Source organism: Bos indicus, chromosome 27 (assembly GCF_029378745.1).
Source record: "Bos indicus isolate NIAB-ARS_2022 breed Sahiwal x Tharparkar chromosome 27, NIAB-ARS_B.indTharparkar_mat_pri_1.0, whole genome shotgun sequence".
NCBI lineage: Eukaryota > Metazoa > Chordata > Mammalia > Artiodactyla > Bovidae > Bos > Bos indicus.
Genome location: NC_091786.1, coordinates 27,125,044 through 27,152,152, shown reverse-complemented (window position 1 = coordinate 27,152,152; position 27,109 = coordinate 27,125,044). Strand labels below are relative to the sequence as shown.

Sequence of the window (27,109 nt, the reverse complement as noted above, 5' to 3'; positions counted from 1 at the left end):
AACAACTGTGTAGGCAGAAATTTCTTGGGCAGGAAACAAAAAGCACTAACTTTTATGAAAGAAAAAAAAACTAGACTTCACCAAAATTAAAATTTTCTGCCCATCAAAAGACACCATTAAGAAAGTGAATAATCTGTCTGCAGACAAGGAAGTATCAAAGCATGGTTTTATTGCTGGAGGAAAACAGAAATGCTTTGCTTGACTTTTTTTAAAAGAAGATCATTTGGCAGTCTGCATAATTTGGGGCCAGTTGCCCCACAGCTAAAAGGATTGTAATCACCTGTTTCCTAGTATTCTTGTAAGTATCCTTAGTGACTTGACAACCTAGGATTTTCTTGTCTTCATCTGCCTCAACTTCCCCCCACCCCACCCCCAACCAACATAGGAATCTTTGCAGTAACACCTTCATTTTATGTGCTGTGCTGTGCCAAGTCGCTTCAATTTTGTCCCACTTTGCAACCCCATGGACTGTAGTCCATCAGACTCCTCTGTCCATGGATTCTTCAGGCAAGAATACTGGAGTGGGTGGACGTTTCCTACTCCAGGGGATCTTCCCGACCCAGGGATCGAACCCGAGTCTCTTATACCAGATAGGAAAAACATTAAAGATGTTATGTGTCTTGTCCAAAATCACTTAACTAATCATTTCAGAACTTGAGCTAAACTTGATTAAATGGTCTTCCCACTACCTAATACCTACTTCTCTATTAGTTTGCTTCAAAATCTGTTGGGGGTGGAATATGTGATTCATTTAAAATATGTGTTTATTTTCTCTTAGCTACAAGACTTCTCTCACCCATTTATTTTAAAGTTGAAAGCTATTACAAACAAGATCATGTTTGTGAGTCATTTTTTTCTTCTGAAAAATAGCTGTTTGATAGTTGACACACACTCTAACCCTTATTTAACCAGAAAGTAACCATTATAATTGAGGTCCCAGTTACCGTCATAAAAGAGGCTCTTATAGACCATCATTCTAATACTGAGCTTTTCCTCATTTTATATCATCTTGGACTATATTTCTTCTATCTTCTAGCACCTGGCATTCTGTTTTTCTTTGGTGCTTATGAACCTTTAAACCTCTCACTATCTCAGAAGATATTTATCTGAAGCATCATACAACTACCCATGCCATTAATTATATAAGTTTTTATCATTGCCTCTAGAAAAGCAAATGGTGTCCTTTAGTGTCAACTGAGTTTTTAAAAGGAAATTTTTTATAGCTAAACATCTAGGTTGCTGCTGCTGCTAAGTCGCTTCAGTCGTGTCCGACTCTGTGCGACCCCATAGACGGCAGCCCACCAGGCTCCCCTGTCCCTGGGATTCTCCAGGCAAGAACACTGGAGTGGGTTGCCATTTCCTTCTCCAATGCATGAAAGTGAAAAGTGAAAGTGAAGTCGCTCTGTCATGTCTGACTCTTGGCGACCCCATGGACTGCAGCCCACCAGGCTCCTCCATCCATGGAATTTTCCAGGCAAGAGTACTGGAGTGGGGTGCCATTGCCTTCTCCCACATCTAGGTTATCATGTAGCAATTTATTGTTGTGGTTTTCCAATTACATCAGTGTATGTTGATACAAGTTTTGGGGTCAACAATAGCAATAGCAGCGATAATGATGTGGTTTCAGAGCACTACTTTCATTCTATTTACTTTTTTAAACTTATTTGGCCGCACTGTGTGGCATGTGGGATCTTACTTCCCTAGCCAGGATTGAACCCATGCTCCCTGCAGTAGAAGCCCGGTGTCCTAACCACTGGACCACCAGGGAAACCCCCAGGGCATTACTTTTTTTTTTTAACTAAGTATGTGCCTATGTTTTTCCTTTTCAATCACACTGAATTTTTAATGTATAGTAAGAAGTCATTTTGTGAGGTAAGAAATGACAGTTCCAGGAAATGAAAGCATTCATTCATTGGTTCCATGCATCCTTATTGAGTTCCTCCTACAGGCAGGCATTGTGCTAGGGAAATGGCTTACTTTTTCCGTTTCTTCCCTCTACTCTGGTGGAAATGATGAATAGCACTTAAATTAGATATTTTAGATGACTTTGTATAACACATCGGTTTAGGACAGCATAAGCCTTTGGTAGGTTAGAAATGGAATTAAAATAAGAAATAATTTGGAGAAATAAGTATCTGGTTTTCATTATGGTCTTAATTTTGCCCATGAATACTTGGTATCACTTGCACATAAATTCTCTTCAGGATATGTCCGGGTATTACTATTTTCTTCTCAGAACCAGTAGAACTTCTTCACTTTATTTTTAGAATTGTCCAGTAGTGTAATAAGATTATTTCTATAGGAAATTGGGAATTCCTTGAATATTTTACCTCTGATTGTCACCTCTTTAAAGTCAACGAGCTTGGCCCCTTAGATTTGAAGTGGTGAGCTAATCATTAAAAATTAGGCCCCAACCAGTGGCATTGAAATAGTTTTAAAATGTGGCATACTGTCTACGCTCGATTACGCACCAAGTAGCACAAGGAAATGGAGGAGGGAATGGCAGTCCACTCCAGTATTCTTGCCTGGGAAACCCCGTGGACAAAGGAGCCTGGCAGGCTACAGTCCACGGGGTCGCAGAGTCTGACGCAACTTAGCAACTTCACTGCCACCACAGCATAAGATAAAATTTTGTTTCCTTCCCACCTAAATGTTTTAAGTTCATCGACCTGCTGTAGATATTAGTGGTCACTACTATTAGTGGTCACTACTGCTGCACCTGCATTCACACTTCCTTGGGGAACCAAAACAGGATTGAAGGCCATACTGCCATGATTACTTTTAAGCATTTGAGCCAAAATTTTAATTTATTTTTTTTCTGTGTGTATAAATTAGTATTTTCACATGAATAAATCTGACTTGGAAAACCTTTCACATTCTAGGAGTTTTTTTGTTTGCTTGGCCATACCAGGCGGGGCATCCTGGATCTTAGTTCCCTGACCAGGAATCAAACCCCTGCCCTCTGCATGGGAAGCATGGAATCTTAACCACTGGACTGCCAGGGAAGTCCCAATTCTATGGTGTATTTGAAACAGATGTTTTATATCTTTTCTTAGATATAAAGACACATTTACTGTGGTCAATAAAAGAATGTGTCTTAATTTTTCTCCAGTTACAAAGAGCCTGTTTGGGTTTAGTGTGCTGATACAAAATCCATGTCGTCTGCAGAGTACATCATAGACCCCATTCTGGGATATGTTGCTCTCTGTGGGGAACGGTGAGGGTAGGAGTTTTGACATGAAAAAAGAGAAGTGACACCAACCTTCACGATGGTTCTTCAGTGGGTATATTTTGCTTAGTCGTAATGCTGTTGAACGTTTTATATTCAAGTTTAATTTACATACAGTTCTTATACCAGTCAGTCAGTTTGGGCAAGTATCAAGACATAGAACGTTTTCCTCACGCCAGTTCCCATGTATCCCTTCCCAGTCACCACGCACACCGTCCCCCCATCCTGACTTCCAGAAGCAGTCACCAGTCTGATTTCTCACCCCATAAGTCACTTTCATCTATCCTGGAATTTCATATAAGTTGATAAGTATTTTTTGTTTGACTTCCTTCACTCAGTCTAGTAGTTTCTTGACCATCCCTGTTGTTGAATTTATATTTCCTTTTTATTGCTAATGATTCTTTTTTTAAACAGGCGAAAAATAAGCAGATCTTTTCTGAGTATCTTAACTGAATCATGGCAGCAACCCTGTAGTAAGGATGGAGGGGACAAAATATCTGCTAATATTAAATGATAGTGCTCCTAACATTCAGGCAACTCTCCTATATCTTAGTTATATTCGTACTCTTTTGAGAGACCCTAAATTATGCTATTGTTCTATTAAAAGCAGAAGTAATGGGCTTGTGCAGTTCAACAATTCAATAGCCAGTGAACCGTTACTGCCTTTTTTTTTTTTTTTTTTTTTACTTTATAGCTCTGTTTTGAGCTCAGAAAGTAATGTGAAAAATAATTCCAGGCTAGGAGACACTTCTTATGATATCTCTATATATCTGTATTATCAAAACATGCAGGAAGGAATGCTTTCATTGTTTATCAGTATGGTGATGCCTCAGTTGCTTGTATACACTTTTAAAATTATATACTGTAAACCTTATGAACTCAGTTTTATTACTGGAAACTCACATGGGTCCATATTTTATGTAATGAAAGGAGAATGGATACAATGAAAGCAACATCCAGATTGCATTTTTTGTTCTTCTGAAAGTTCTAATTAAATTTACCAACATTTTGCCATTTTATTTGTTTTTTAATTTTTTGAATTATAATTTACATACCATACAATTCACTTGCTTTACTTGCACAATTCCGTTATCTTTGGTGTATTTAGAGAGTTGTATAACTATCACCTCTGGCATAGAGATTTTTTTGTTTTTTGGTCGCTTAGCATGTGGGATCTTAGTTCCCCCACCAAGGATCAAACCTGTGTCCCCTGCATTGGAAGCGTGGAGTCTTAACTGCTGGACCGCCAGGGAAACATTTAGGAAATTCCTAAATTTTACCATTTTAAGGAAAGAGTCATTGAGATTCTGGGGAGCAGCAATATATTTAAGCAAAGATAATACTGTGATTCTGGTGTGGCACAGTCAATTGTGTACCAACAGATCTGCTGTTGTCTTTTTTAAGAGACTCCTATTCTTGCCAAAGAGGAGTCTGAATTCAGATGTAACTAAAGAAAGGAGAGGCTTGAGCTGGTCTTTGGCTTAGTCCTTTCCTATCCATGCCACGTCCACCCTTAAGATTCTAAAATGGGGAGCAGCAGAACCACAAAGAGGTTGCAGAACACAGTCATACGAAGAGCACCCCCAACGGGCGCTCTCTTAACTTTATGGGAAACTAGGAGGTCATTTTCAACAATAGTTTATACAACTATTCAGCAAGGGGAAGAGAAACCATATGGTACTACAGTGTTGCATCAGTTCTATGGAAAAAGACACTCGCAGGAAATATTTTGCCAGATCACTGAGAGAGTATTAATAACATTTCATCTATTCCCAGTCTCTGAATCCCTCTCATCTACTTATTTTCTCATTTCCTTTGCCTTTCTGCCTGCCGCTAAATACACATACTTTCCTTCTTGTCTCTGATAGCTATTTTTCTCCTTACGGTTCCTAAATTATTTTGCCACATTCATATTTCATTCTGATTATTCCAGAAATACTGAAATGAAACTCCCCTTTAACATGACCTACTTTAATGTAGAATTTGGCCCAAGTCTTATTTCTCATAAAAAAGCAGTTACATTTAAATTACCAAAAGAGTCTTACTACTGTAATTTAACCCATAAGGAGGGTTTGAAGTGCTATCATACTCAGCTTCAAGGATATATGTTCTATACTATGAAGATGGTTAACCACTTTTGACCAGTATGCATGAATTCTCTAAGCAGTTCACCATTTTTTTGGTTGTAGTAATTAATTTTAATTAACTGTCAATATGTTTGTTGCCACGTGGAGAAGTGAGGATATAGCCCTGGTTCCCGTTTTGGTATGCGAGAGGACATGCTTTTAACGTTCAAAGTGTAAAGTGGTCTTAGGTTGTGAAATAAAAAATGGTATGCCTGATTTCCCAGTGAGTACATGCAGTTTAAAGAGTTTTGGAAGTCCTAGCTTAGCAGAAATTAAAGTTCATAGTAAATCATCTTTCTTCCACCCATGTATTTATGTTCTGGCTAATAAAAATTAGATTTTTGCTTCCTAATTTTGGATAAGTAATGTTTTTGCTTCTCTGTCAAATTAATTAATCTAGCTATTGTATAGTGCTGTTTTTATTAACATGTACAGCAGCTTAGAGATTCATACTCAGTATGATTATCATTTGTGATTTAAAACCAAAAGTCTTAATTTTTACAAAAAACAATTTCCCCTTTCTCTCCTTGAAATTGAACATGAGGTCATGAGTCGCACTTAGTGGGTAAGACCTATTCAGAGACATTCATGTAAAGTTATGGATGTAGGAGCAAGCTCTTAGCTGCCAATTTGGCTGATAATATAAAGTATTATAATATCCACAGTAGGTTGACATAATTTAAGTAGATTTATTTAGGATTTAAAAGGCTTGACATGGCACGTTGCAAAAGAAGGCTGTCACCTACAAATTGGCACTTGCCATCGACCTCTACAAGGATTTAAATCATGAGCCACTTCAACTACTCACCTTCAACATCCTCTAAAAGGAGTTCCGGGTGGAGACCAGGAATGAGGCATTCTGTGCCCTGGGAGAAACTGCCAGAACAGGTCTACAGATAGTAAGATAGTTTCAGGAGAATGGTGTGTGAGCCCAGTTCTTGTATCTCCTCATATACAGAAAAGCACTAAAGTCTTTCACGGTGATGTCGGCTCCTTGGGACTGGCAGTGACCGTCATGAGACTAGCAGAAACCTTTGGAAAAAACATGTGCTTAATGCATATATTCCCCTTCTGCAAAATCACCAGTATACTGGCCTTCCACCCTACCTCTCTGGGGCAGTTTCTCAGAGCTCTCTGAGGTGCTGTCTCCCTGGCTGTGGTCCTCATTTTGCCCCAAATAAAACTATACTCACAACTTTCACATTGTGCTTTTTTTTTTTTTTTCAGTCAACAAGGCCTAGAAAAGAAAAAGAAAAAACTTAATACTCAGTTGTTCACGAGATCCAGGATATTAAACGTTACAAAGTTTATTCTTTTCTCTTAAAAATAAAATTTATTTTGGTAACCGTACACATTCCCATCATATCTGAGAAGGAAGCACAGCACAACAAAGAATTTTAGAGCTGGAAAAGACTGACATCATCTAGTTGAACCTCACCATTCACCTAGCTCACTAAAATCTCTATCTCCTCAAGGATATCAACTTTCCTGCACTTATTTCCGAAACACTGAAATACCGGAATTCCCCGGTTCCTTTCGCACTGTCTGTGTAGCTGTCTTTCCACTCCCTTCGGTTATTCTCCATTTTCAAGATAATGATTGCGCCTGGAAGGATTACTTCCTTGATTGTTTTGTGCCTGAATTAGCTTGGGAAAAGAATAGTCTACTGTGCATGAAAGTACAACCTCTCATTTAAATGTTTGGCAAAAGGCAAGGTGATTCATTCAAAGTTTTAGGAGTGGTTGTAATAACGGTTGTGTCATTGATATTCTGGTGAGCATATACAACATGGGTTTGCCATCATGAGTGAGTAATACCACCCTATCACTTAAGACGCATAACACTACCACCCTCTGGTAGCAGAGAAGCAAGAGTGGGCAAGCGCACCGTTTCAGTTGGGCGTGGGGTTGAGGTTCTTTCTTCTGTTTTTTTCCAATCTCATTTCTCCTTCATTAAGTCAACAAATATTTATTTTGCATAGAGCATGACCCAAACAGGCTGCTAGGTCTGTAAAGCAGAGAAGCTCTTGCCTTTGACCCCAGGGATCGTATGGTATAGATACATAGAATTGGACAACTGCTTTTGGCTTGGAGAAGATACCTAAGGTCTGCGTAGTTCCACCACTGCTCAAGCAGTTTATGAACTTTCCTTTCCTCATGGGAATGCAGTGAGAAGTGACTGTTCTAATCATTTGTAAGGCATTTGGAAATGAAAAGTGCTATACAACAGCTGAATGATATTGAAATACTAAGTAGGAAATACAGTAGAAATAGAAAGCAAGATTAAATTATATGGTAGGAATGGTTCTCATAGGTATTTTCAGTACTTACGTCATCACAATAGCACTGCTTCCAGGGAAAAGCTAAATTAGGTAAATACAACTGTTGTTGCAAAATCAAGAAAAAAAATCTGTGTGTGTGTCAGCAAAAAATATTGTGGAATCTTATACTGGGTATTACATGAGGTAATATATAGTTGGATTATGATACCTAGTGTGGAATTTCCACACATCTACAATTTCTATTAGAAATATTATGCATTTCCATTATTTGAAGTATTTCTCTAGTAATTTTTAAATGCCACCACTATCAAGACTATTACTTACCAATAAGAGATTATATCTTCATACTCAAAAACTACAAGAAGGTCCTTTAAATTATATAGGAAGGAAATTTGTTGTTTCTCTGACTTACCTATTGTATGTTGGGTTGGAAAGAGTCGTTATCAGTGATTTATCATGATTGATCCTTTCTGATTTTACTTGATTTTAAAGTTTGTTGCTTTTCTCAGAGAATTTCTCAGAGGATACAAATCTCAATTTGTATCCCATTCTATATCCTCAGAAGATAAAGAACTTATTGAATTGGGCACTTCTTTCATAAGCTTTTATGTGGTCATTTTTACATCCAAGGGAGATTCTCAAACCGTAGAAAAAGGAAGGGGTCCTTTTTTGCTAGTCATTTAATATTCCATGACTGTGAACTAATCCTCATTGTAACATAAGTTATTGTATGCTTTTCCCAGCATTTTCACCCTAATTAAATGAGACGCTCCACCACAGTGTTTAACCTGCAGCCTAACAAAAAACAAGGGGCTGTCATTGACAATCACAATCCCATGTTCTCTCCTTTGAACAATACAATTGTTTTTGGTCACAATTTATAAACAGATACCTCCTTAGTTTAACGTCATCACGTTCAAACTACAAAACTATTAAAACTCTAATATTATGTGGGGGCATTTATTTTAAACTATATATTAATATAATTATTACATGGTAAAGAAATCATTTATTTTATTGTCTTCCCCCAATTCACCAAATTTAATCATATGGAGAGGTTCCACCATGTTTGTTCCATATGTTTGTGCTTTGGCCTCTAATGACCTTTTGTCCTTCTTATATGACCTCTCTACATTTCTATTTAGAATAAAGAGATAGAAGCATGAAAATTAATAACCCATGCATCAAACCTTTTTTGCTGTGCTTAAGAGGAACGAACACTTAAGGCTAGAAACCTTATGTTTAGTACTGTCTCCAAAGCTCAGTTATTGCATATATTGTCCCTTCAACATTTGAAGAAAGTAAGTATAATATGTAGTCAAATTTAAAAAAAGTGTTTTAAAAAAAAAGCACTTAATGTCTCTGCATTGCATGACAGGGTGTGACTAAAATTTGCCTACATAAACTCTCATGATGTTTTCAGATTTTATGGAAATGCTTTGGCTATACTTTGGGTTTGAATCTTCATGACAAAAGTTCATAATAGTTATTTTTTTTAAACACACTATACTGTTTTTAGAAAGTTATAATTCATCTTCCTGCTTATATTTGTGCTGTTTGTCTGTACTATACTATTAAAAATAAAGGTAAATTTATATATACTTAGATTTTGAAAAGTAGCATCATGTACATTTTTTAAATGTTTTGGTAACTTGTGGCACTTTGGTAAAGGAATGTGCAATTATAAATGTTTATGCCATTGTAATTTCTTTTTTAATTCCCAGGAATGACTCTTACTAGGCTTTAAATTACAAACCAAACTCAATTTTAAAACTAGCACTTTGGTCCTACTGGTAGTTCCTGTTTTTCTAATTGTATGGAACATTAACTTAAACCATTCTTTGCAATGCATTTTACCTTTCCTTTTAACATCTAATCTCAAAAATCTTTAAGGAACATTTGAAATTAATACAGTGGTAATTAAGAAAGCATTTTAGATATCATGGCTTTTTAATCTGGTGCCTGACTTTAACAATTTTCTGATAAAAATAACTAAACGCCTGAAAAGAATATTTAAACATTTTAATTCATTAGAGCAAAATCAAGTAGTTGATGTCCATATAGACATAATTTATCTTAAACTCTGGAGCTGCCAAGAGAACTAAGGACAGAGCTGTGTTTAAAATACCCCCATATCCTCCAAAGAAAGATGACGAGAAGAAATAGAATTCTGTATGATTATGGCTATTGTATGTACTTCAATTAGCTTACCAGTATTTCATCCTGATACATCTGTGGGTATTAGAAGCAAAATGAAAACAAATATAAATGCTTTAACATTAGGTATTGGCATCAATATAGATTATGCATAAGCTATTGCAATAAAAAATATTAATTGTGCCTGTATTTGAAGATATTATCTTAGATTTTCTGCGGCCTTTTTCATTTAAGGCTGCACAATCATTTTAAATGTACAGACAACAGAATATATGAATGAATGAAGTCGTGGCCCTGTTTGCCATGAAATGAAGTATTCTGTTGAATTTTGGGGGGCGTTGGCCTTTATATATTATGACATAAATGGATCAGTCACAAGAAACATGTGAATCTTATGTTCAAATCACAGCATTTAGAAATTATACATCTTTCTTTTTCCTCGCAAAATGAATTCAGAATTTGCAATTCAAATTTTATCATTTTAAGCTGCTAATTATTAAAAATTACCTAATATGGATCAAAAGATTAAATGAAATGAAAACTATGAAAGAATGCTAATTAATAGCATAACCCCATATGCTATCAAACTTCTGATAACATTAAGTTTCTTGTAAAGCCTTAAAATATTTTAATGAAAAAGTAATTACCTGGAAATGAAGGCACTTTATTACCTTGAACTAGCTATATGTCTGTATAGAACTTGTCTAAAATCCCATAAAATATTCTGTATCCTTTTATAAATTTATCCTACTTATGTGTTTTTCTAAAGCTTCTTATAATAAAATATAATAATTCAAACTATTTTAATGTAACAAAATTGCATTACATAATACAACCAATGAACACTGCAGGAAAAAACTCAAGTGTAACAAAAGTGTCTGTGATAATGGCAAAATGTTAGTCTGAGTTAGTCTACAATCATTTGAGGTTAAAATGTTGTAAAATTTGAAGGCTTTTTCATTGAACAATTTTTAGACAGCTTTTAGTTTTTAATCCTATTTTTCATCGGAACTACCTTGTTTTGAAATGTTGATCAAAGATAAGGGCAATCAAAATATTAAGCCAGCCTGTCATTACTCAATTTTTAGTTGAGTTTGTTTTTTTTTTTTTAATGTAACCCTAACACATTAAGAAATCAGTGTTGCTTCTATGCTCAAATCAACCATGCCTGGTGAATTACCAGCTTTAAATCAGTAATGTGGATGTGCTGCCGTGTATACTTGTTTCCTCTTCAGAAAATTAATACTTGATTTAAACAATAGATTTGATTCAACAGGGAAAAAAAAAAAGGATTTTTTTTTTCCAAAAGCTAAATTTTTTTCTCAAGGTATACCTTACATTTCTCTGATATTCGTAAGGATAGACTAACTTGTATCCAAATATGTTTTTCAACACAAGAATATTTCAAAGCAAACAGACTTTGTGTTTTTTGTTTGTTTAGTTTGAGGGCAGTTCACTTAAGAAAAAAACATTTTTCCATAATTCTACTTATTTTTAATTCTTTCTCTGTAGTGGCCATTTTCCTGTCACTAGTCTTAAACGTTTTGCTACATGTAAATGCTGCTTCATAGATGCAATCATCATTACATGGTACAGAAAGGAGTCAAGTTTATTAGAAGTCTACTCTTACCAAGAAGAGACTAAAGATAAATTCCATGTCAATTCTTTGGTTCGTTTCTTCGTTTTGTTTTGTTTTTTCTAAATAAGATATATTAACCCAAAGGTGTGTTAATGTCATGGCATGAACAATCTTAAATGTAGATCTATCGAGTATTTTGTGATGCTGAGTAACAGACTTTTCTCAAGTCTCTGTGATGCTAAATATTTTCCTTAGAAGGTTTTTGTTTCATGTTAGATTGTTGTTCAGAAAGATGTTGGTCCTAGTGAGATTTTTAAAAACTGGGAAAACAAATGCATGTATTACAAGTATAGAAATGGTGAATTGTAAACTTACCGTATAGTACTGATTCTATTTTCAAAGATGTTTTTGCTGTTAAATATATACAACATACAATTGCTGCCGTACTGTAATTGAGTACTTTTTTCCTAAATGACCCTGTTATCACTATTCCAGAATTAGAAGTTGGGCAGATATATGATTGATTCATGTGTCTGCATAGATGCTTCAAGGTATATTCTTCTCTTGGTGAGTAAAAATATTTTTTCCTTGGCACCAACGCATTGAGATCTGAATATACCTGTATCTATTCTTATTGCACATTTCTTATACAGTATCTTCAAATACGCCAAAATTGGCCTAGACTTAAAATTGAGGGTTTGTTACATGTTTTCTAACAGAAAGGTTTTCAATGATATTCATTATGGGTTTGTACTGTGAAAATAGTGAAAATCCCTTTAAAAGTTCATCTGTGCTAAATTTAAATTAATATTTTTTCTTTAGCTCACAAATTACCCTAAATCCAGAGAGAATATCAACCCTTTTCACTGTTGTCAAATCCAGCCAAAGGAACAGCCCATGACACTACAAAAACAGTAGAGGAATAAAGAATAAATCTCTCATGTTACACTCCAGAATAAAGGCATTCGGTGAAAGAAATGAACCGAAGTTCATCGTGAATGCGAGGCTTCTGTACTTGACATTCCTCCACGGAAGGAAAGACAAGTGTCAGCACCACTGGCATCCTTTTCAAACCGATCTGATGTGGAATATCTTCCACCACACTGGAGTACTTCTAGACTCTATTTTGTTTGTTTGTTTGTTTTGTTTTAGTTCATCAAACCTTTCTGTTTTCAAAAAAAAAAAATTGTCGGCATTGGTAGAGAGATATAGATTTGAAAATACTTTCTTAAGAGATCATGTAACTATATAACTCTGAATTTAAAAATTGAGGAGGAGGGATCGTTTCAACCCACCGCCTCTTCCAAGAAAACATGTTTTTAAATCTGTAACTGCTTTAGTGTTAACAGGGTACAAAGTGTTTCTTGTCCTTTATTGTACTTAAAAGGTTCTCATTGATTGGTGATTGTATTGTACCGTATGAAAATGAGTCATACATTGCCTTGTATTGTTTCTAATAGACCATACCACGTACTCCTTCAGTTTTCATGTTCCAAATTTTTCAGTGATGCATGTCAACAGTTAGGTCCGAAAATTCTGTGGTGCTAATTCTTCCATATCCGATGGTGCTTCTGTGGATGCTAACTGCACACATGCTGAACAAAGCTTGAAGTTTAAAACTTTCCTCCCTTCCTCTGTTTATATAAAGAACAATAAAAATAACTTGAATTTGTCTCAAAGTATCACTGACAATCTAATAAACTGGTTTATATGTGTGATTAGTTTGGATTCTCGGTTATTTTTCAGAAAGCAGGTTAGTTCTCCTGAGCCCTCATATCAACCCAAAGTAGATCTTACTAGAAGTGTGTACTATGTTATTTGTGCCCCCAAATCTATGGTATCTTCAAGAATTTAAATCCAATTGGGCTGGCTTCTAAAATCAAGTTTAGATCAGAGCTATAAAACTTAGATTGATCAAATCTGGAAAAAGTAAGTTGAGAACACAACTGTTCTGAGTATCTATCTTAATATTTTATTAATAAAATTTTATCACCTGGTCCATGAGATAACATTTACATGGAAGCAAGTAGGCCTTCAAAATCTTTAGTACAACGCAAAGACATTGTAAAGACCATTCCTAAATGATATTTAAAGTTCCTCCCCATGAGTATGAAATAGGACCAAAAAAAAAAAACAAATTGGAACTTTCCAGAACAAAGCCAATATCACATGCCAGAATGACATAATAAATAACTCCATGCAGGGGGTTCACTGGATTTTTAACTTTAGTATTTGCACTAAGAATCACAGCATTAGGACAAATGAAGTTGCTTCCCTTTCTTCATGATGGCAGAGGGCTTTTTCACCTAGAGATAAATTCAGTTTATGACAAAGTGTGAATTCGTATGCTGAGCTTGGTGTTTTTCCTAACTCAAGGATAACCTTAAATTTAAAAAGAAAAGATCTATATATATGTGTTAATATACTGTATTGGTGTTTTTCTTTCTGACTTACTTCACTCTGTGTAATAGGCTCCAGTTTCATCCGCCTCATTAGAACTGATTCAAATGCATTCTTTTCAATGCTGAGTAATATTCCATTGTGTGTATGTACCACTGGGGAGGGAGGTGGGCGGTGGGGTTCAGGATGGGGAACACATGTACACCCGTGGCTGATTCATGTCAATGTATGGCAAAAACTACTACAATATTGTAATTAGCCTCCAATTAAAATAAATACATTAATTTTAAATAAATAAATGAAAAGATCCAGCTAAATCTATAAAGCTCCTAAAGTAACAATCATTGATCTCAAATAGAAGATGATCAAACCTATTAACCTAATCCAATGGGTCCATGACTGAAATGACATTCCCATACTACTATGGCTCTTTATTACATAAAAAGTATAAGCTACAGTTATTTTGCTTCAAATAGTTATTAAATCCTGTCTAACTTCTAATGTCAGAAAATGAAGTTTAGAGAACAGAGCCCATGTGAACACTGGGTTTGTGTGTCCATGATTTGGTGGTTGTTGGTTAGTTGATAAGTTGTGTCCAACTCTGTGCGACCCCATGGATGTACCCTGTTAGGCTCCTCTGTCCATGGGATTCTCCAGGCAAGGATACTGGAGTGGGTTGCCATGCCCTCCTTCAGAGGATCTTCCTGACCCAGAGACTGAACCCATGCCTCTTGCATTGGCAGGAGGATTCTTTACTACTGAGACACCAGGGAAGGCCCATCTCCATGACTATTTTGAACAAATGCAGTATGTACTAAATCACAGGCTCTCCCTAGAGACATTTCTACTGTATATTTTTATAACTACCTTTACAGGACTTCATCTCCTGAAAACTGGCAACTAATAAATGTACTACAAAATAGTTCCAGGTTTTCTTTCATCAAAAAGAGAAAGATCTATGAAAGTTTTAGAGTATTTTTATTTCTGTGATAATATTTTGCCTGTGAATTGAAAGAAAATTCTAATTTTATGAAAGGATGAGAGAATAAATAAGTTGATTTTGGAAAAAACAATCTACTTTTTAATCTACGTGGAAAGATCTCTAATTTTTATTCCCATGGTCAACCATATTTAAAATTAAAGTTGACCATAGTTTGTCCTACCTAAAAAATTATTCTCATAAATTTTTTATCAACTTTTTTAGTATGAAATAACTTTTAAAATCTCACCTGCCTTTTATAACTAAAAAGTAATACAATGACTATACTTTGTAAGTTTAGTTGCTTATGAAAATAAAGTAGTCCCTCCCTCATTGAGTGAAAACATCATTGAAGGTTTTTAAAAGGTACAAAATTATATTTGCCTCTACGGTTTTATCAACCTTATTTTGTTAAGTTGCATTTTTTGTTCCCTAAACAATAATTTCCCTTTGAGATCTTAAGCTCAAGTGCCATTTGTAAATTCTTGAATGAAAACTTAAATAAAGATCCAAATGTTTTCCACTGAGGAACATCTTTAAAGCTAAATTTTGTGTACACTAACAGCCTAACCTCACTCATCTTAGGGAACTGGTTTTTCTCATTAAGAATTTCTTTGAGTTTGAAAATATCCAATGTTAATAATATTGACCTTCTTCTTAGCTTTTTAGTGTTTTGTGTGTGGGGGGGTGGGATCCTAGTTCCCTGATGAGGGATCAAACAAACCCATGCGTACCTGCACTGGAAGTGTAGAGTCCTAACAACTGGACTTCCAGTGAATTCTCTGACCTTCTTTTTTTTAAAGTCAATCTATAACCTAAATTATTTCAAACTGGTCTTCACACATTCTTTTTAAAACTACTGAAGTAAGTGCACACTGAGTTCACACTGAAACTACAGTTACTTTTCTTACCCCCTACTTTATTCTTGGGGAAGACTTCTAGAAAATAAGGGGAAAGTTAACACAAAAACAAATGAGTCGGGAGAATGGATACACGTATATGTATGACTGAGTCCTATCTCTGTTCATCTGAAACTATCATAACACTGTTAATTGGCTAAACCTCAACACAAAATAGAAAGTTAAAAAAAAATTTTTTTAATCCAAGTAATTAGAAAAAAAAGTCACAGTTCATAAGAGTAAATAAAAATTAAAATGCAGTAAGCACAGCACTACACATACTCTCCCTAAACAATCTCTCATATTCTAAGTGGTAACTGAAGTTTACACTGTTTGCAAAGCATAGTGTTTGCCATCATAAAAGACTGAATGAAAGATTGGCTTGTGAAAATTAAAAACGACTCTGCATGAAAGAGTTGGCCCTCAGTTTTGTGTGTTTAAAAGTTCAGTCTTGTTAGTTCATTCTGGGTAAATACACAAGAGATTCCTTTCAAACAAGATCATTAAAATCATACCTTGAGCATCAATATCCAATGGAGAAAACAATTTCCAACAGAAAATAGTGTTGCTTCGATGGAGTAGGATTGAAAGGAAACTGCACAAGAAGTAGACTTCAAATTTTGCTTTTATACTTTTAAAATTATTTTGTGATGATCAAATATTATTTTTATAATTTTAAAAATGATTATTTAAAGGAAGGAAATAAATGCTAGATAGATTAGAATACCTGTATCAACTAGTTGGCAATTCTCAATAGGATAATCTACTTTATTCTTTTTTTTTTTTTTTTTTTCTTTTTTGAGACGGGGGTCTTGCTATGTTGCCCAGGCTGGAGAGCAGGGCTATTCACAGGTGTGATCCTACTACTGATCATCACCGGAGTTTTTACCTGCTCCCTTTCTGACCTGGGCAGGTTCACCCTGCCTAGGCAACCTGGAGGACCCCCACTCCCTGGAGGTCACCATATTGATGCCCAACTTAGTGCGGACACCCGCTCGCGTTGCTCACTGCAGCCGATAACTCCTAGGCTCAAGTGATCCTCCCGCCTTAGCCTCCGGAGTAGCTGGGACTCCAGGCTTACACCACCACGGTGCAGGGCAGGAAAATCTACTTCTAAAATTTGGTAACAATGTTTCTTGACAAGTATAAAATCGGATAGAAAGGAAATGAGTAATATTAATGAATAGCATCATCTGATGATGGACTCCGTGATACAAACCTGCCAAGAAAAGGGAAATAATCACATCAGCTCATCAGAGCCGTCACCCCAGAAAGGTATGATTACCAAGAGATCAGACCACTTGGGAGTGAAGGTTTGAATCATACCATCAGGTAAGCCACTGATTCCTGCCAAGGTGAGAGCAGGGGTGAGCGGTAATTTAGAATGGATGATGAAGGAGGAACAGGATGCGTTCCAGTTGTGGCCCTGAGATCAAACCCAGCAGCAGGTTCTCAGATTGTGGTTGCTACAGACCTTTGAGAGCAGATACAGCGGGGCAAGGGAGTACCCAGAGGTGGCTGGAGTGAATCATGTAGGTTCCTTACACAATTCCTCCTTCCTTGCCCCCTTGTTTAAAGCAGCACCATCTCCTACTGATCAGTGAATTATCCTTCCTCAGATGGCAACTCTTCCAACCTGCTGGTTCCTTAGCAAAAGGAATCCAGGGTGCAGGCTACAGCAGCTGTAACTTGTAGTTACATTGTAATTCAATGGCTCCTAGCTGTGTTTCTTGGCAAGAACGTGCCTCATTTGGAGAGGACAGCCTCCAACTCTGCAGAGTCCAGAGCTATGAGGACAGGGAGGCAAACTCCCCAGTGGGTCCCTGGCAGTAATGATGAAAGAGAGCAGAGAATATCACCCCGAAATGTACCATTTTGGCATATGAATTATTTTGAATTAAAATTACTTAAAAAACAGCCAGCACACAAAGGACATTCTGATCCTCCTTTGTCCCCTGAAAGTAAGAAATCCACCTCATGTGAAGTTACTCTCTGCACCAACACGGCAGCAGGCATCTTTATCATCAGAGTAGGGAATTCAAGGCACAAAAGGCTGTCTATCTTGTCACTTCTTCAGTGGTGTTCTACCCCAAGTACAAACCCCTTTGTTCAGTCGATTTATCATAAAAATCAATAAAAAAAAAAAACACAAAAACTTTTGTTTAAAAGGTATAAAACTTGCTGCTTTGGTCACTTTTTGGAGTCTTCTATTTTTATGGGCTCAGAAATGTATGAAATTCAGTTCATTTTTTTCCCCTGCTAATCTGTCCTGTGTCAATTTAATTATCAGACCAGTCAAAGAACCTGGAAGGGAAGAAGGGAAAATTTTCCTTCCCCTAAAGACCCTGATCCTGAGAAAGACTGAGGGCAGGAGGAGAAGGGGAAGACAGGACGAAATGGTTGGATGGCATCACCCACTCAATGGACGAGCGTGAGCAAACTCCGGGAGATACTGAAGGACAGGGAAGCCTGGCGTGCTGCAGTCCATGGGGTCACAAACAGGTGGACGCGACTGAACAACAGCAAGTTTTGGTGCCCAACGTGGGACCCTCCACAGACTGGTTGTATTTTCTCAGGGCCTACTGAGAGATCCTGGGACCTCTGAAAAATGCCGGCAGAAGGTAAGAATTCTTACCACGTCAGTCTCCTGGATCTGTGCCTAAGGATGTGTTGGAAGTGAGCATGTGAGAGTCCTTTTCGTTTTCTTAAATTGAGTAGGAGAAAATATTCGTGTGAACTGGTTACTTGGGTACAGCAACTCTGGTAGAGATTTGTAATGAGTACACCTGTTTTCTATGGATCCCTTTCCTCCCCAGAGACGGTCACTGTTTTCTTTTCTCTCTTTTGTGTCGTTTGTCGTAAGGAAGAAAACCACAGAGTGGAACCGGGTGTAGGTCCTCTAAGTCTGTCACTCAAAGCGGCCTCACGGGCGGGTGAGTTCACAGTTGTCATCCGGCCAGCATCTACTTAGACAAACTTGGCTGTGGATCACCTCTGTAAAAACCAGAGGAGATTTTCCTTTCATTTTGTTCTTTGTCCTGAGAGCTTGGCTTTGTGGCCAGTGAGGATATACTTTCTGGTCTCCATCAGCTGGAAGGTGCAGCGCTGGCTTGGCTTTGGTGGCCAAACACCCTGGGATTCTGAGACACAAGTTTGCAAGCAGCGTTCTCGTTGTGCCAGCTCAAAGGGGAATTTGTCAGAAGGGGTCCCAGACCCAAAGGGACTGTCAGCTTTAAAAAAAAAAAAAAGCACAATGTCAGAGTTGTGAGTTAAGTTTTATTTGGGGGTAAATGAGGACTATAGTTCTTAGAAACTGCTCCAAAGAGGTGGTGGGAGGTCACTATACATGTGATATTGGTGAAGAGGGAGTATATAAGTGCAATCAAGCACATTATTTTTTTTTGCACAAGTTTCTGCTAGTCTCGTGGATGTCACTGCTAATCATAAGGACCACATGTCACCACAAAGGATTTTAGTGCTTCTCTAGATATGAGGAGATGCAAGAACTGGGCTCATAAAATCATCTCCTGAAAATATCTATCTGAAGACTGGTTCTGGCGGTTTTTTCCAGAGCACAGAGTGCCTTATTCCTGATCTTCACCATCAACTCCTTTCAGGGGGATGTTGAAGACCAGCTGCTGCAGTGGGTTCATGATTTAATCCTTGTAGAGGTAGATGGCAAGTGCCAATTTGTAGTTGACGGGACCTTGGTCATTTCAACCTTCATTGTCTTGTAATTTCTGGAAAAGCCCCATTCCAGTAGTTCCTGTCCAGTGTCACAGAGTAGCAGCTTTGTGGTCAGATGTCTCACATTCTCTCACATTCTCAAGGGAGGTTTTAGATTTCTTGGGCTAAATTCTGGAAATGAATTTTCTGGATCTTGCAAGGACTGCATGTTTTGCACTCTCATTTGGGATGGCTCTTGTGTTCATGGTTGAGCCATAAAAAGGCTTATTGGTTTGAGTCACTATGGAGATTACTGTAAGATCCTGCTCATCAATGACAGGCTGATGAATCCTTTGAATTGGCTATATTTGAAAGAAAAAAAAATTTTGAGAGTGCTCATCCTAAACAATTATCTTACTTATGGAAAGACCAAATTAAAGAGAGTTCAGAAAAGACTATAAAGGCTAACTTGAGGGAATCCCTTCACAAGCTGAAAGAACAGAAATTAGATTTAGAACAAAAATCAAAGTTGACATCCAAAATAAATTCCAGCATCATCTATTAGCAAATTCTCAGAACTCCCCCATCTTCCCCAGAAAATACCTTAAACACCCAGCTGTCTGTTAATTTCCTAGCCCTTCAGCCTGCTCTTTACACCCAGGGTATTCAGGTGCCAAGTGTAAATGCTTAAAGTCAGAAAGTGAATTTAGTAAAAGCACCTGGGAAGGTCAGTAAGGCTTGCTTTTGCTGTCTTGTACAACTCCTGCTCTCCTAGGCTCTAAATCTGGTTCGGCAAGCATGGTCCTTCCCATGCAATATCCTTTACAGATGTATCTTTGACCCCCCACCATCAAGAATTTATATACCCTGGTTGGACAGTGACAGACCTTTTAAATTATAAAGCCCTTTTACCTCCAGTTTCAGAAGATCCGACCAAATTTAGAGGAATTAGAAAGATTAGTGGTCATTCAAAAGCCCTTTCACGGAGGAGACCGATGACCAAAGTTTCTCCCAGGCCTTCCTACAAATTATCAGGAAATGGATCAGCTAGAGGTTCAGGGTCTAACAGAAGCCATAAAAAAGGCTTTCGCCGCTAAGGTGAGCTGGTCTAAGGTTGAATTATGCGCTCAGAAAGAACGTCCAGAAGTCTTTGTTGAATGCTTTGTACAGACTATTCAAAGGCATACTGCACTAAACCATGAGGCTCCAGAACATAGAAATCTTTCATTTCTGCTTTAGTAGGAGATTTTCTCCAAAGTATAAAAAGACAAATTCAAAATAGTGTGGCTGAGTGGGCAAGTCAAACTGTTATCATGGTCATGGAGGCAGCTACCCAACCGAGGAAGATAGCTTGCAGGAACGCAAGAGAAAAACAGAAGTTAAAATAAAAAATCCTTGAATTGCCAACTGAATCTTTAGAGAAACAAAAGTCCAACTCTGAGAATAGCACAAAGTCCACTCAGACCCTTTCTTTTTTGCCTTCAGACATCTGCACATATTACAAAAAAAAAAATAGGACATTGGAAGTACAATTGTCCTGCACATAAGGAAAAGAAGGAAATTTTTAAATAGTATTTACTCTCAACTTTTGATGACTCCAAAACTCTCAGAAAAAAAGAAAAGAAAAGAAAACTGACATTCTTTCTCTATGCATCGAAGACATCTATCTTACCATGTCTGTGAAATATAAACACCCCAGGAGATAATTAAAACATTGCACACAAACACCTGAGACAGAAGGGGGAAAAAAGGTTTTGAAGTATGCACACTGCTATAAAATCTCCTTTCCCAAACTCTAGTCCGTAGCTACTACAGGATTTGTCATGGGAAAATCCGAATCTTAAAAGTCTTGTCCACAAATAGTAAAAGCTTTAGTCATCTGAGTGGGTAATCTTAACATATTCCAACTGTTATTTATAAACTAGTGAGTTTTATATTGTTGGACCTGATTCATAGCTAAAATTTGGGAATGAAAGTATAGGGTCTCTGCATCTGTCTATATGTTTTTGTATCTATGGATATATGTTTTATATATGGGATATTTTTCTACCTCTGAAGGGTATTGCCAAAATTAATTTCTGAACAGTTCTGTTTAATTGGCTTAAAGACAATCAAGTGCTATATAAATTAAGTATATCCTCAGAAATATAAAAACTAACCCAAATGTTTTCAAGTTCACATGATCTAGAATAATTTTGTTAAATAAAAGTTAGCTTGTTTGGTTTATAAAAATGGGCATATTTTTACAGTTATCATCATTAAATATAATACTTTTATTCTGCCTAGGTTTACTGAAAGTTAAGTAAGTTCATATTAACTCTGTTGTCAAATTTATCAGCAAAAAAATAACAAGGTGATGACTAGCTGCTTTGATGTCTCATGAAGTTAGGGGTGGGAACAAGTTTTGATTGGTGGAAATTGTTTTAATTGATGGGAACAAGTTTGATCAAAAACTGTTTTGATTGATGGGAACAAGTTTGATTAATGGGAAAATTGGTGGGAACAAGTAAATTAAATAAATGTAGTGGGATTAAAAATTTTAAGTGAACTTTTCAACAATAAGTGTTTTATGGTATGTCTACTGAAATAAGTTTCCCAAATCTCTATAAGTAGTTTTGCTAAGTTAAATGCTAGAAATTCATTGACTATCTAGATCACTTCCAGGTAAGATAAAACACAGGTACATTAATTATGTTGAACATGATTTTTGCTTTTGGTTGCCTATTACAGAGAAACAAAAGTTCATGGTGGTAGTTTAATCGCTAAGTCATGTCCAATTCTTGCAACCCTGTGGACTGTAGCCCACCAGGCTCCTCTGTCCATGGGCTTCTCCAGGCAAGAATACTGCCGTGGATTCCATTTCCTTCTCCAGGGGATTTTCCCAACCCAGGAATTGAACCCGGGTCTCCTGCATTGCAGGCAAATTCTTTACCAACTGAGCTGAGAAGCCCAAACAAAAGAGACTTGGACTCATTAGTAAACATGTCTTGCTCCACATTGAAAAATTATACTATGAGAAAGTATATGCATCTAGAAATTATGAAATGCATTCACAAATGTGTCAGTGTAAAGAATGTTTGTGTAGCACAGTTCACAGTTGCTTATTTCTTAGTTTTCAATAGAAATTAAGGTTTTAAGGGATAAGATGTATTAATAATAGTCATGGGCTGCAAAGAGACATAGCTGAGCGACTGATGCACATACTAGAAATAATAAGGGAAGCAACTCTGTATGCAAAGGAACTAGGATGTGTTTGGGCGTAAGAAAGGTATGAGGTATGGAGGTGCATTTTTGTAAAGATAAAAGAAATTAATTTGCCCAAAAGTCAAACTGGTTATTTCTGAATGAGAAAGAGGAAAGTAAAGGACAAACTAAGTTGATAGAAAAACTTGGCAGGAGAGAAAGAAAGGGGGTTTTATTTCGTGTAACTCAAACTGTCTAAAAATGTAATAAATTTATTACAATAGATTTTAAATAGTGTACTTATGCTTATGTAAAGTTAAAACTTAATTTTCTTTCATCTACTAAAAACTCAATGTTTTCTTGGACCACTGGTCAGCTCTTGATAAGATTAGAAAGGTGATTTATGGCAAAACCAATACAATATTGTAAAGTAATTAACCTCCAATTAAAATAAATAAATTTATATTTAAAAAAAATTAGAAAGGTTTTCTTTACCTTTTAAGTAATCTGCTTGGAAAGCAAAGATTTTATGTCTTACTGAAAAAATTGACTGTGCTTCACGTTGTCTTTATCAGGTCTTTGATTATCTAAAACCAAGTCTTCTCCATTAAAAGAGCTAAGGTTTTTTTGACAACCATGTAACTTTCTGTTTTTGTCTCTGTCACTTTGGTTTAAATGGGTAACACAGTATTGTTTCACGTAATCAATGAACCCATCTATTTAAGTGTTTTAAAACCTTTTTATAAAAAAAAAAAATCTTAGCAAACTTCCCACACTCCCCCTCCCCCCAATTAAATTCTAAATGAAGTTTTTCTGACCTCAAACTACTGGAATTTATTTTCAGGAGACTCTGGAACATCTCAAAAACAAAATTTGCTCTCTTGCCTTATTAAACTACAACAGCAACAACAAGAAAAATGAGAGAGAGGGAGGGGTTAAACTAATTTACTTTATTTGATATGTTAAACTACATGGAGTGGTTAAACTAATCAGCTTTATTTTATATGTTAAGTTACAAGAGAAACATTATCAAATAAGGAGTTAATACTAAGCCTTCTTTATGTTTTACTTGTAGAGGTGTATAACTGTTCCAGAAATTTTATGAAGTTCCTAGAAATCTGATATGTCCTAATATAATGTCATCACTTGTAATTCTAGCTATTATCCTAAGATGTATGTCACGGAAATAGCCAAACTTCCTTATCAACAACATCAACAACATCAAAATGAGAGAGAGCTCTCACCAGATTTTTACCCAAGGTCGTGTTAAAGTCTTTTTATTTACACAAGTTATTGTTTTACTCTGATATTTTTGTAGAAGTGTTTCATCTTCAGAGAACCTCATGAAAAGGACAAGTACTCTAGAATACAGATTACTAATAATTTTTCTACTGGTGAATTCAGTGAGAATTTATAGAACTCTAATGGAGAAACAAATGGCTTTGTAAAGCTGCTAAAAGAGGATCAAGATGAAGAAGAATTAATTACATGGGGCTGCATGAATGAGGATGATTATAATTGTTATGGTTTTATTTGAAATTTTTTGATTATTTTATATTTTGTTATCCTAGACTTAAGGATATTTTTCTCTTAATTAATCTGAGATTTGGGGAAATACACCTTTGTGAACAGAGATGAAAAATATTTATCTTTTTCTCCCGATCCAATTTCTTCAGAATCCAAAAACTCTTAGTGAGCATTCTTATTTTTATGGCACTATAATTGTTTACATAGTTGAAAAGAATCTGATCTCATTGTAACAGGACACAGATGGAAACATTGGTTATATTACCAAGGCTGTGATTAGAAAAGAATCAGATATGACCAAACAGCTTTTTGGTCCCCTAGGAGGGAAGAAAGGGAAAGTCTTCCTCCCCTACAGTTTTCCTGCTTCCACCTCTTCCCAGGAAGATTCGTGGAGTTGTCCGTCCTATTGAGTGCCCAGTTGCTATATGGAGGCCTTTGATTCTGAGGGACTTAGATGGGCCCCAGGCTAAGCATTCACAACTGCCCTGCTGTTTGCATTTCCTGAAATAGGAGGTAGGTGAACTCCAGGTTAGATATTTACGGCCAGCCTCCTGTTTGCTCTCTGAAATGGAAGTAACAACTGAAAGAGGATAAGTAGGCTTTGTCTCCTGTGGACACCTTAAGATTGCAGTCATGGCAGGAGGAGAATGGGGCTAAACCTTGTTTGACTAAATGTTCAGAAGGTCATATAGTCCCATCCTTGGGGCAATAAGACATTTCACACATACCCTCATTTTGGGGGGTCAAAATGTGATCCCATAGGTCTCTGGGCTGGAATTGATCTTGGGAAAAAGTTGTGCAGGCATGGCATGTTGGGGAGGGTCCTAGGGGTAGGTCAGGTGTGGGAAAAGAAACCAGTTAATTGGCTAAAGGTAAACACACACCTGAAGAACTGACCTATATAAGTGATTAACTGCCTCTTTACTGCGCTTCTCTTCACTAGGGGGGGGCACTCACACTCTTTCTCTCCAGGTGTCCATCTCTGCCTTGCTTCTGTCCTAGCTAAACAAACTGTTTCTCTGTGTGCTCTCCCACTTGTTGTGCTGTGTCTCTAATAATAAACTTCGTACCTGCATTTGCGGCTTTTGCCTCCGTGAGAAGTGTATTTTTCACTGGGGGCAAAGATCCAGGGGGAAATAGCTTCTAGCCTCTAGCCCTTGCTGGCCTGGTGGCTAGGACTCCTGATTCTCATCCAGGCTGCTAAGTCATTTCAGTCGTGTCAGACCCTATGAACTATAGCCCTCTGTCCATTGGATTCTCCAAGCAAGAATATTGGAGTGAGTTGCCATGCCCTCCTCCAGGGAATCTTCCCCATCCAGGAATCGAACCTGCGTCTCTTACGTCTCCTGCATTGTCAGGCAGATTCTTTAACACTAGCGCCACCTGGCAGACCCTACTGTACGCTGTGCCTGCAGAGGATTGCCTCAAGCGGACACTTCACCTGTGCCTTTCGAAGCCTTTCTGCATTCTGTGAAGCTGCCTTCTTCTAGACGGTGTGATGTTCATGCCGTAGGCCAACTCCATCCACCTCCTTCAGGGTGAGGTGGGTCCCCTGGTTAGTTGTCTCTTTACCATGGCCACCCCGTTCCATCACTTCAGTTCTGAGGCAGCCAATGGCGTCCTGAGTTCTCTTTCCCCCTGCATCTTTCTCCAACATTGACAGTTCCAAAGCCTCGGATTCACCCGAGGACCACGCAAGCAGTGCTGCCGTACCTGCCGTAGAGCATTTCCTGCTCTGATCTCTTCTCAAAGCTGACGTTTATCTAAGCAGTATATGGGCAAGATTATATGGGCAAGAAAATGTGAAAATACACATTTTCATCTGTAGAGTGTGTTGTCTCCTGAACCTCGCAAAAAGCTACGTGAGTGGGCGGAGCTTCCTTAGGTAGTGGGAACGCAAGATGTACCCATATGCCTTTTACTTTGAGGAGATATCCTGGCACGCTCTTGATCGTTGGGCCCGCTAAAAACGTCACCGAAGCGGCAGGAGTCTGCATGTTTCACAGGGTGCGGGCTGGAATACCCACTTCCTTCAGCTTCCGTATTCCTTCCTCTGACCCCCTGGACCAATGAGCCGCATCGTGGCACCGGCACTGCAGCCTGGACCTGTTTTGGAATCCTTTCCTCCTGAGGGCAGCTCGGAAATTTCCACTTCACTGAGTGCTGTCATTGCTTTGCCCAAACTTCCAAGAACCACCCTGGCAGTGAATTTGCCCCGTTCCCTGGGTCCTCGCAAACGTGTTGAATCACCGGTCCTGGGAAAGTTACATTTAAGCCCCTTACCAATCACCCTCAAAATACAGCCCCGGGGGTACACCTCTGCTCCTGCTGGTACATACCAGCTAATTCTCTCAGTTCTTCTGGTGTATGGTCTCCTTCCTTTTTTTAGAATACGTATTTATATGGCTGCATTGAGTATTAGATGCTGCACGTGGGATCTAGTTCCCTAAACGTGGATCAAACCCACACCACCTGCATTGGGAGTGAAGAAATCTTAGCCATTGGACCACCAGGGAATTCCCTCCCTGCATCTTAGTCATTCCTAACATGGACCTGTTGCAGTGAAAAGGATTAAAAAAAAAAAAAGGAATGAGGTTTTCTACTTTCCCATTCTTAAGAACAAGGAAGATAAAACAGTGAACATTCATAGTTTGTTTGTTTTTAACTTTAACCACTCCTAACTCTGAATGTCTGTAACGAAGTTTGCTTTTCTGCCCTCTAACTCTGCAAGAGCTACGCTGCACACTTTTTTCCTCTGACTCTGTGCTATATACATTCTCTATCTGGTGTTTACCCTTCCAACACCCTTCCCCTTGTAGTTATGTATCAGAAAGAAGGACACAGAGCCACCCAAACTGCCAGACTCAGAGACTGGGCTATGACGTCAGCAGGTGACTGTCTTTGAGAAAGAAGTCAAGATCGTAACACCTTGGTTCCTCATCACCAACTACTGACTTCGAGCCCTCATCTTATAGAAGCCCCTAGGCTCCTCATGGGGGCAGGGGGACACAGTTCTTGAGGCGTGAGCCTACTATGTTCCCCTTTCTGCCAGCTGAGAATTAAAGCCATCTATTTCCTCCAAA

The 27,109-nt window shown here is 37.6% G+C and overlaps 1 protein-coding gene across 3 annotated transcripts in view; it reads left to right on the top strand.

The window, feature by feature from the left end:
• The window catches only part of PURG (purine rich element binding protein G), a 54,740-nt gene extending 27,631 nt beyond the window's left edge, over nucleotides 1–27,109 (top strand). Inside the window, exons 2-3 of one of the 3 annotated variants that reach the window (XR_011564422.1) lie at nucleotides 1–18,271; nucleotides 18,518–27,109. The exon at nucleotides 1–18,271 is cut by the window's left edge and continues 27,194 nt beyond it. Coding sequence is in view for 1 of the 3 variants with exons in the window: in XM_070781355.1 (XP_070637456.1) it covers nucleotides 12,195–12,290 (96 nt within the window). In the remaining 2 variants the exon portion in view is untranslated. The other 2 variants (XM_070781356.1, XM_070781355.1) reach the window with 2 other exon arrangements.